An 11,029-nucleotide genomic window follows, 5' to 3' on the forward strand; every position below is an offset into this window, starting at 1 on the left:
CAATTTTGAGTTACTTAATTTCCATGAGTTTGTAGGTTTTCTGTAATTCTTGTTGTTGTTGAATTCTAACTTTGAAGCATGGTGGTCTGATAGGATACAGGGGGTTATTTAAATATTTTGTACCTGTTGAGGTTTGCTATGTTGCCAAGTATGTGGTCGATTTTAGAGAAGGTTTCATGTGGCGATGACAAAAAGGTATATTGTTTTGTGTTCGGATGGAATGTTCTATAGATGTCTGTTAAGCCCGTTTGGGCCAAAACTTCTATTAGTTCCTTTGTTTCTTTGTTAAGTTTCTGTCTGGTGTTCCTGTCCAGTGGTGAGAGTGGGGTGTTGAAGTCTCCCACTATAAGTGTGTGAGGTTTTATGTGTGATTTGAGTTTTAGTAATGTTTCTTTTACAGAAGTGGATGCCTTTGTATTTGGGGCATATATGTTCAGGAGTGAGACTTCATCCTGATGGATTTCTCCTATGAGAAGTAGGTAGTGACCTCCTTCATCTCTTTTGATTGCTTTTAGTTTAAAGTCCAATTTATTGTATATTAGGATTGCTAGCCCCGCTTGTTTCTTGCATCCATTTGATTGGAAAATCTTTTCCCAACCTTTAAGTCTTAGGTACTGTCTGTCTTTGAAGTTGAGATGTGTTTGTTGTATGCAGCAGAAGGATGGATTCTGTCTTCTTATCCATTCTGTTAACCTGTGTCTTTTTATGGGTGAGTTAACACCATTAATATGGAGGGATATTAATGACCATTGATTGTTCATTCTTGTTTGTTTAGGATTTGTTGGTGGTAGTGAAATTATGTGTGGGTTTCCATCCCGTTTTTCTTTTGGCTGTTGGTAATGTGGGATTATCTATTGCCTATATTTTTCTGGTTGTAGTTAACTTCCTTGGGTTGCAGTTTTCCTTCCAGAACCTTCTGTAGGGCTGGATTGGTGGATATGTATTGTCTGAATCTGGTTTTGTCAAGGAATATCTTGTTTTCTCCATCTATATTGATTGAAAGCTTTGCTGGGTATAGTAGTCTGGGCTGGCATCTGTGGTCTCTTAGTGTAGGTAGAATATCTATCCAGGACCTTCTGGCTTTCAGAGTTTCCATGGAAAAGTCAGGTGTAATTCTGACAGATTTGCCTCTATATGTTACTTGACCTTTTTCCTTTGCTGCTTTTAATATTTTCTGTTTATTTTGTATGTTTGGCATTTTGATTATTATGTGTTGAGGAGACCTTTATTTTTGGTCCAGTCTATTTGGTGTTCTGTAGGCTTCTTGTACTTTCATTGGCATGTCTTTTTTTAGGTTGGGAAAGTTTTCTTCTATGATTTTGTTGAATATGTTTTCTGGGCCTTTGAGTTGGATTTCTTCACCTTCTTCTATATTTATTATTCTTAGGTTTGTTTTTTTCATGGTGTCCCATATTTCCTGGGTAGTTTGTGTTAAGGATTTGTTGGACTTAAGATTTTCATTTCTTGATGAATGTATTTCTTCTAATTTATCCTCAGCATCTGAGATTCTGTTTTCCATGTCTTGTATTCTGTTGGTTATGCTTGCATCTGTGGTTCCTGATCATTTATCCAGCTTTTCTATTTCCAGCATTCCTCCAGATTGTGCTTTCTTTATTGTCTCTATTTCAGTTTTTTGGGCTTGAAGTGTTTCCTTGAAAGATTTGTTGATATCTTGTATTTTTTGGTTTGTTTTTCCTTCCATTTCTTTAAGGGACTTTCTCATATCCTCTTTGAGGTCTTCTATCATTTTCATGAACATTTTTTTAAGGTCATTCTCTTCTGCTTCATCTGCATTGTGATTTTCTGTTCTTGCTGGTGTATGGTCCCTTTTCTCTGGTGATGTCAGATTGGTTTTTCTGTTGTTGAATGTGCTTTTATATTGTCTTTTTCCCATCCTTTCTTCTGGTGGGTGTAGTAGGAGTCTCTTCCTCTCCTGGTGAGTATGGAACCAAGGTTCCCTTTTGGTAGATGCAAACAGTTCCAATACTCTGATGTCTGTGCTTTTCTCCTGGATGGGTGGATGGAGGTGGGACTGTTACTGGGGTCTTGGCAGTCTCTTGGTGTGCTGGAGCCCGCTGGCAGAGTTCAGATCCCAAGAGCAGACCTCTGGAGTCAGGTGTCCCAGATTAGGGTAGGCGGGGTTTCCCTTTTCTTTGGATCCATGAAAGTTAGTTTTCCTTCATAGAGAAGGTGCCTTTTGGCTTGGTGACAAGAGGCTTTTGGTCAGTATTCTTTGAAAATGTGTTTCAACCCTGAATGCCAGGACATAGGTTTCTTTATTCAGTTTTATCTTATTATATTTTGTTGTTATCTCTTAGAAGCCTCTTCTTTTCTGATGAGAGACAGAAAAGGAATGGATCCAAATGAGAGAGGAGGTGGGGAGGAATTGGGAGGAATAGAGGAAGGGTAAATTGTATTCAAGTTATATTATATTATATCATATGAGAAAAGAATCTATGTTTAATAAAAGAGAAAAAGGAAAGAAAACAGCAGGAGTTTAAATGCGAGTCATGTGACATTTACAATCAAAAGAGGAAGGCAGCAAAATGTGAATTATCAAAAAGAAATAAAAGTAAAAAAGAATATCCTCTTCTTACAAAATAAGGATTGACTATGTATTTATGTAAAAATATTGTATGACTTGAATACATTTCAATGCTTAATACTTGTTCTGTGGATCAGGTTATGGGATAACTTAATAAATGTCTACCGAGCATAAAATAGAGTGATGAAAATTTTCTATAAGCATCAATTTTGTAATATTGATCATATTCTTCCTTGATTCCCCTATATCTCGGGAGACTTTTTGCATACTTCCACTCATTATGAAAAAAGGATTAAAATGATTTTTTAAAATTTAAAATCTATTTTATTGTAGAGTTTACCTTTTGTAACTGAGGTTTTCAATTAACATTATTATATTTTCCTGACTAAATGACTTTTTACTCACTTACTATGAATTGTCAATTTTATGTCTTGCAATATTTTTTATTTTGAACCATACCTGATGTAATTATTGATATTTTCTTTTGATTTGTAAAATCATTGCATATTTAATCATGTACATCTAACATCCTAATTCTAAAACTGTGAAGACTTTTAAAAATAATTTTAAGGTTTTAGAAAACTTGATCTGCAAATACACAGAGTTTTTTATAGTCTTTGTTCACTCCAAGGCCATGTGCCTAACTATCATCAAACTTTCTGGAAGTCAGCTTTGTCACTGAAATTCTATAGTTGACACTAGGATTCAATTTTGTGGACAGCAAGTCGCAATTCCAGTAATGTACCTAGTAGTTTTAGATTTGACAATTCTCTGTACTCTTTATTTATCCTGCCGTTTCTCCTCCCTTCTTTCAACTTATCTCCTGGAAATATTTATGTTTCTACTCAACAGATTTTTTTTCCTTTTCCACACTATCACATGCTTGTGTTCCCACCAGAAGTAAGAGTTAGAATTGTTTCACATTGTGATTTGAAGGTAATATGTCCCTCAATAGAATAGGATAGTGTGTTTGAAGACTTGGTATCTATAGTTTGGAGAGCTGTTTTTTTTGTGTGTGTGTGGAGGGTGGGAGATTGGTGTTATAGAACCTTCAGGTGATAGAGCCTTGCTGGAGGAAGGTATGTTACAGGGGAAAAACAGGCTTTGAGGGTTTATAGTCTTGCCTTGCTTATTGTTACCTCTCTTTGTTCTGTTTGCATAAATGAATTCAAATTGTACTACAGACACACAGTAATAAAAACAACACAGCACTATCTGAAAAACAAACAAACAAAAACAGCAGCCACGTGGTCAATGGAAAGGAAAAGACTGCAGATGCAATCCACACAACTACAATTACCTTACTTTTGAAAATTTCCCAAAAATATACATTGGAGAAAAGACAATCTCTTCAACAAATGGTGCTTGGAAACTTGGATGTGAACATGTAGAAAAATGAAATCATATTCTTATCTCAGTCACTATGCACAAACTTTAATTCCAAATGGATCAAGGACTCCATATAAAACCTAGTATACAGAAACTGCTAGAGGAAAAAATACGTAGTATGTTTCAACTTACATGCACAGGCAAGGGCTTTGTGCCAAGGACTCCAGCAGCATAGGAAAGAGGACCAACAGTCAATAAATGTGAACTTATTAAACTAAGAATCTTCTACCATGGAAACTGTCAATGTAGTGAATAAGCAACCCACAGGAAACAAGAAAAATTTTGCCATACGAATATACATTCAACAGAGAAGTAGCTTCTAGAATATACAAAGAACTGAAAGCTAAACATCAAGAAAACAAATAACCCAACTAAAACTTAACAATGGAATATCAGAAGATGGAAAGATCTCCCATGCTCATGTATCAATAGGATTAACATAGTAAAAATGGTCACCCTACCAAAAGCAATCTACAGAGTCAATGCAATCGCCATCATAATTTTAAGACAATTTTCACAGATCTTGCAAAGATAATTCTCCATTTCATTTGAACAAACAAAAACCCACTATAGCTAAAACAATTCTGAACAATAAAGGAACTGCTGGAGGTCTCACTATTTATGATTTAAGGTATTAGTACAAAGGTATACTAATAAAACAGCATGGTGTTAGCATTAAAACACATCTGTTGATCAATGGATCTTAAAGATCCAGACATAAGTACACACACCTGTGAACTCCCACATTTTGATAAAAAAAAAAAGCCAGAAATGCACACTGGACAAAAGACAGCATCCTCTCAACACATGGTGCTGGTCAAATGGGATCTTCAGTTCCCAACATTGGGATGGGACAAACAGGTGTTATGTCCTTTCCTTTGAGAGGGCAGAGGTGTACCAAGCTTGTGCGTATAGCCAGCAAATGTCTGATTTGACTTATGGCCCACTCCATGAGATGGAATCCATATTGGCACTGTGAAGGTGACCAAGAACCAGAGACTATATAGCCCAGAGACCTAGTGTAAAACCAAATGCAACTGGTCTAAAAAGAAAAGTAACAATAAAATGACTCCTCATGATAGTCTACTATACTCAAAGACTAGTTCTTTATTCAATCATCCATCAGAGAAGCTCCCTCCTGCAGCAGATGGGAACAAATACAGAGACTCACAGCCAGACATTACACAGAGAGAGAGTGGGTGACCTTGGAGCACACAACTCTAAATGGGATATCTCATCAAATTCCTCCACTTTGAACTCAAAGAACCCTGGGGTAAGGTAGAAAGTTTAAGAGCTAGATGATAGAGGACACCAGGAGAGCAAAGCCCTCTAAATCAACCGATAAAGCTCAAATGAAGCCACAGAGACTGAAGCAGGAAGCACAGAGCCAACATGGAGCTTCACTAGGTCCTCTGTATATATATTGGAACTTTCATTTTAGTATTTTTATGGGGCTTCTGAGTGTGTGAATGAGTGGGCCTCTGGTTCTAGTGCCTTCTCTTGGATTTTTTTCTTTGTGTTTGTTTGCCTTGCCCAACTTTGATGTGATGGCTTTTGTTTTATCTTATTATATTTTATTTTGTTAAAATATTTCAAAAATATAATAAAATGTTTTTGCGTGTATATGATATTCCTGAAAAACACACTCACACTCAAACACACACACACACACACACACACACACACACACACACAAGCATGCACGCACACACGCACAATATAAATATTGGAAAGCAAAAGTTTGACATAGAGAAAGAAGGAGAAGGTAGTATTATGAATATGGTTAAAGTGCACGATAAACTTGAAAGATACTGTTATCATGAATCTAATTGCTATAGAAAGAATATGCCTTGGTAAAATTAAAAAGGAGTTAAAATTCAAAACAATACATTAAGTATTGTCTCACATATCATTTGTTTCACATCTATAACTTTTTTTGAATCACAATATATAATCAATTAATGAAAAGAAAACTATGAATAAATAAATATTGAAACAATATGTCAATACTCCCCAAATTTTATCATTGAGATTTAACTAAATTTATCATCTTTATCATAGAGGATATATTAGACAATAAAGAACTTTTTTATTTATATATTATCATAGTCATATTGTTTTCAGAGTCCTGCCAATTAATAAATACAAGTTTGTGCACCAAAAACTCAAGTTCAAACTGTAACAGTGAATACCTGAGTCTGGGGTGCAAGTGACATTTGTAGATAATTTGTTTCTTGCAGGGTGTTCTTGTCCAAATTCTAACTGATCAAATTCATTCCCTATGAACTGAATAATACAGATTTTATTTTGTCATAAAGTTAGTGTAAGTCTTATATTTAATTGAAATGTATAATTGTACTTTGTTTTCAGTGCTGTTTATACCTACTGATTCTGGCCAAGAAGTGGTCCTGTACCATGCATGCAGTGACATTATGAATATATATATATATATATATATATATATATATATATATATATATCCTCATTACCTCCAGTCAAATATATGATAAATAAAGTTCCCTTGCTTAAAGCAAATTGAGCATTGGAAACTTATAGATAATGCTGGTCTAGACTACCCATGAGGATTATTCAGAAGCACATTATAAATTTCCCCTCAATTCAAAGGATTTCTATAGGTCACAAATGTGTGGGCTCATGTGAATTTCTATAGAAAACACATTGCCTGGGAAGCTCTGATTGAAGTGATTGCATCACTAAGTCAACCTGTCAGAGATGATAGGTTTGTTGAAACTTAAATTTTCTTGTTTTAGCTAAAACATTGATGATTTAAGCTAAATATTTATCCAAGTAAATTCAACATACAAAAACTAAAGTATATCATATTTACTCATAGCAAGGGTTATGAGAAAATCCATAGACAATATTTTTTGTCTTTGTGTTTTGAGACAGGGATTCTCTTGGTTGTTCTGGAACTTGCTCTGTAGACCAGGCTGGCCTGGAACTCAGGGATCCATCTGCTTCTTCCTCCTAAGTGGTGGGATTAAAGGAGTCAGCCACCACTGCCTGGTGAAAATCAATTATTTGTTAACATATAGAAAAAAATATTCTTACAGTGAAATGGGAGGTAATACACAATAACCTTTGATTAATATTGCCTTTTTCCTGTTTTTAAAATGCTGGCTTGTTTGGAGCATTTTGTTTGTTTGCCTGATTGTTATTTAATAAAAGAGAAGAAGAAAGGGTGTGGGGTAGGGCGAGTGGAAGGGAAGGGAGGAACTGGGAGGAACTGGGGGGGACAGAAACAAACAGTGATCAAAATATGCTGTATGAAAAGAATTTTTCAATTGAAAAGAAAGATAGGGAAATGAATAGGAGTGAAGTACAATATATATGTGTGAAAATGTCAGCATGAAATCCATTATTTTGTGTGTTAAACTGAAAGTACATATAAATTGATGAGAAGGGAAAATAGTCACGGATAAACTAATGAATGTATGGGATCAATGAATCCAAAATATAAAATTTCAAGCTTTATGCATGTCTTCACAAAGATCCAACAACATTAGGACAGCATGGAATGGCTGATGAGATGGCTAAGTGGATAAACACATTTGTCACCAAGCCTGACCGTGTGGTAGATGAAGAGTCTAGAATGTTGCCCTCTGACCTCCACAAAACAAATGCATTAACATAATAAAATATATTATAAAGCATTTTTAATAAGACAGCAGAGATAGTGACTCTCTAGCTTTGTGGTTCAACAATGTAGTTAAATAAGTAAACTTTGAAAATCTAATAATGATTTAAGATGAATTTTTTGATAATTTATGTTTTGAGACAGTGTATCGCTATTCAGCCCCACTGGCTTCAGACTCCCTGGCATCATCCTGACTCAGCTTCTGTCTCAAGTGTCCCAAAATTACAGGAATATGCCAACAAATACAACTTGAAAATACACTTTTTTTTTTGTTTCATCTCATTGGCAATTTCTCCATGGCTATTGAACAATTGAAACTTTCTTGAAAAAGCACAAGAAATTGAGGGTTTAGGTTAAAGATAAATATTTTTCCATATTTGTTTCTAAAACCCAAAGATGTTGCTAAATATTTCTCACTCTACCTCATTCCTAGATATTTAAATTTTTATTTTGTTTTATTGTAGTTTTTGTGATGTTAGAAACTAAATCTAAGGTATTGTGTATGTAAGGAAAGCATTCAACCAACTGAGCTACTACAGAGTCTGTTTATAACTGACATAAAATACAATGTCATTTGTGGGGTACAGACACACATGCATGTGCACACCTGTGCATGCATGTGTGTGCTTGTGTGTGTGTGTGTATGTGTGTTGTCTATGTGATTTCCATGTCCTTGCTATTTTAAGCAGTACGATAATAAATGAAATAGTAATTGACTGTAAATCCTAATTTCATTCCCATTGAATACAGCCTCCAAAGCCACAGAAAACCCTGCCTTGGAAAAAAACAAAAAAAGAAACCAGACTTCAAAAAAAAAGAAAGAAAGAAACTATATATATATATATATATATATATATATATATATATATATATGTACCGATGATATAAATTTATATTTTCTCTCAGGAATTAGTATTATTTTTGAATAACTTAATTATACTAGAATGAGATATCTTAAATTGACAGAACTCTGAACGATATTTATAAAACAGAAATGAAAAAGAATTATGAACCATAAGCTTGCAAAATTTCTCAGTAAGTAAAGGCACATGCTAACTAGCCCAATAATCTAAATCCTAGAATTCACATGTTAGACAAAAAGAATAGTATTCTTAATTCAAGAACAGAAGAATCATTATTGCTGAGATGTCCCTACTGCTCAAAATTGTCTAGAGATTCAAAATAGTTGCTATCGAAACACCAATGAAATTCTTCAAGTAATAGAAAAAAAACTAATTTTACTACAAGATCAATATTGTAGAAATAAAAGTGAAGTTTTAAGATACATAAACTGTTTTATGATATATTTGATAAGTATTATAATTATTCCACTTTCCTATAACTAGTAAAACTAAGTATTGTTTTCAGGCAAAAAAACCCCACATAGCAGGTAACATTCCAATGAATATTTTATTATCCATAAATATTGTTTTATACAGAATTTTCAGGATTTGTCTTAAATCAAATATAAAACATTGAATAATCTTTATACATTTCAATTTTATCATTTTAAGGTTTCAATAATTGAAGTTATCTGGAATATTCTAAAATCTAAAATATTTTGTTCTTATTCATCTAAATTAAATTCTGCTACTTCTCTCTGTATTTCTTCACTATCTTGTAACTATGCTAATCCATCTATGTTTTTCAACTGTGCCTAAATATTCAAATCTCTGTGTTCCTGTGCTTTCCATCATGCTTATTTTGTTTTATAAGTGTGCTTTGTTTCCCCTAAATACTCTTGATTTCAGTTAAATATCACTCAGGAACCTGCTTTACAACCAGAGCTAAGGTCATCGCTCCAGTCTATAGCTAGCATAATACTATTCTGAAAATACCAGAGCATTGGTTCTGGTGAGGTTTTTCTAGTTCAGTAGTCGGGCTTGACTTCATTCATTTGAATATGACCCTGGGGGAACTAGAATTGTACCTGTCTTTTCCATGTGCCCAGAATAGTATCAGAAAAGTAGTACATTACACAGTATTTGCTAAAGAACTGATTCGATGCATGCATAAATTACACAGTTTGATTTATTTAAACAGTATTTTCTCACTTTTTTGTTTTCTCTCTCTCTCTCTTTTTTTTTATCCAGTCAGCAAACCACATACTGATTTAACAACTTCTTCATAGAAGTTTTCACTTCCTGGTTGCGAAGAGTGTAGATGACAGGATTCATCAGAGGAAAGATGACTGTGTGAAAGAGAGAAACAACTTTGTCAGCTTGGAGAGCCTGGAAGGGGCGAGTATAGATAAAAATGGCAGGCCCAAACATGAGAAACACAATTATAATGTGGGTGGTGCATGTAGAGATCGCTTTGCTTTTCCCTTCAGAAGAATGTCCTTTGACATGGTAAAGGATGACAGCATAGGAGGCCAGAAGTCCCAAGAAGCATAAGAGTGTAAGCAGACCACTGTTAGAGACCATCAGGAGCTCCACTACAAAGGTGTCAGTGCAGGCTAGCTTAATGACCTGTGGGACATCACAGAAAAAGTTATCCAGCTGGTTTGGGCCACAAAAGGGCAAGTTCACGATAAGAGCCACTTGTACAATGGAATGAGCAAAACCCCCAAGCCATAGAGCCAACAGTAATGCATAACAGACCCTAGGGTTCATGAGAGTGGAGTAGTATAAAGGACGACATATAGCAATATAACGATCAAAGGCCATCACAACAAGAAGGAACATTTCTCCCGCTCCAAGAAAGTGCAAAAAAAATAGCTGAGTGATGCAGCCTTTGTAGGAAATGACTTTTTTCTCACAGAAGAAATCCACAAGCATCCTAGGAGCTACAATGAAAGAGTAGGAGGCATCCAGGAAGGCCAAGTTTCCCAGGAAGAAGTAAAGTGGGGCTGTGAGTCCAGGGTCTGATCTAATGGTGAAAATGATAAGAAAATTTCCAGGAAGAATTATTAGGTAGAAAACGGAAAGTAGGGCAAAGACCAGGAGTTGAGTATCTTGAGATTGGGTCAGGCCAAGGAGGATGAATTCTGTTACTACTGAGCTGTTCTTGGTGTCCATCAGTTCCTAATCTATAGAATAAAACATGTTATGTGTTATACATGCCTTTTCTTCTGTTTCACACCTTAGATCCACATGAAAACAATGTTTGCCATAACCAGTGCACCATAGCTAAAACCAACCCTGTTAGCCCCTGTTTGTCCTAATCCCCACTAAGACTCAGTTCTATATAAATTTTCATTTCCATTTCATTCCATGCTTGTACCTAATTGAAATTTTATGACTCTGGTTCAAATTTCACAGCTATATCAATCATTCTTTATGTTATTTCATTGTTTCGGTTGGTAGTGACTCAATTTTTCCGCTAGAATATTTGCTTGATTTTTTTTCCTTCTTTGTATCATCACAGAGAAAACTGCACTTGAAATAGTTTCTCTATTTCAATTCCTATGACATGCTTCCTTTTTTGGGTCTTAA

At 34.9% G+C, this 11,029-nt stretch overlaps 1 protein-coding gene across 1 annotated transcript; it reads right to left on the bottom strand.

The window, feature by feature from the left end:
* Positions 1-9,685: 9,685 nt before the first annotated feature.
* LOC100752473 (olfactory receptor 4N5) lies at positions 9,686-10,612 on the bottom strand. Its single transcript, XM_027386470.1, has one exon. It carries the CDS (start codon positions 10,610-10,612, stop codon positions 9,686-9,688), a length of 927 nt encoding a protein of 308 aa, XP_027242271.1.
* Between the last annotated feature and the right edge of the window lie 417 nt (positions 10,613-11,029).

This window comes from Cricetulus griseus (assembly GCF_003668045.3).
Source record: "Cricetulus griseus strain 17A/GY chromosome 1 unlocalized genomic scaffold, alternate assembly CriGri-PICRH-1.0 chr1_1, whole genome shotgun sequence".
In the NCBI taxonomy this organism is placed as follows: domain Eukaryota; kingdom Metazoa; phylum Chordata; class Mammalia; order Rodentia; family Cricetidae; genus Cricetulus; species Cricetulus griseus.

Coding starts and splice junctions, on each gene's coding strand:
- LOC100752473 (XM_027386470.1), bottom strand. CDS start 10,612: ATGGACACCAAGAACAGCTCAGTAGTAACAGAATTCATCCTCCTTGGC.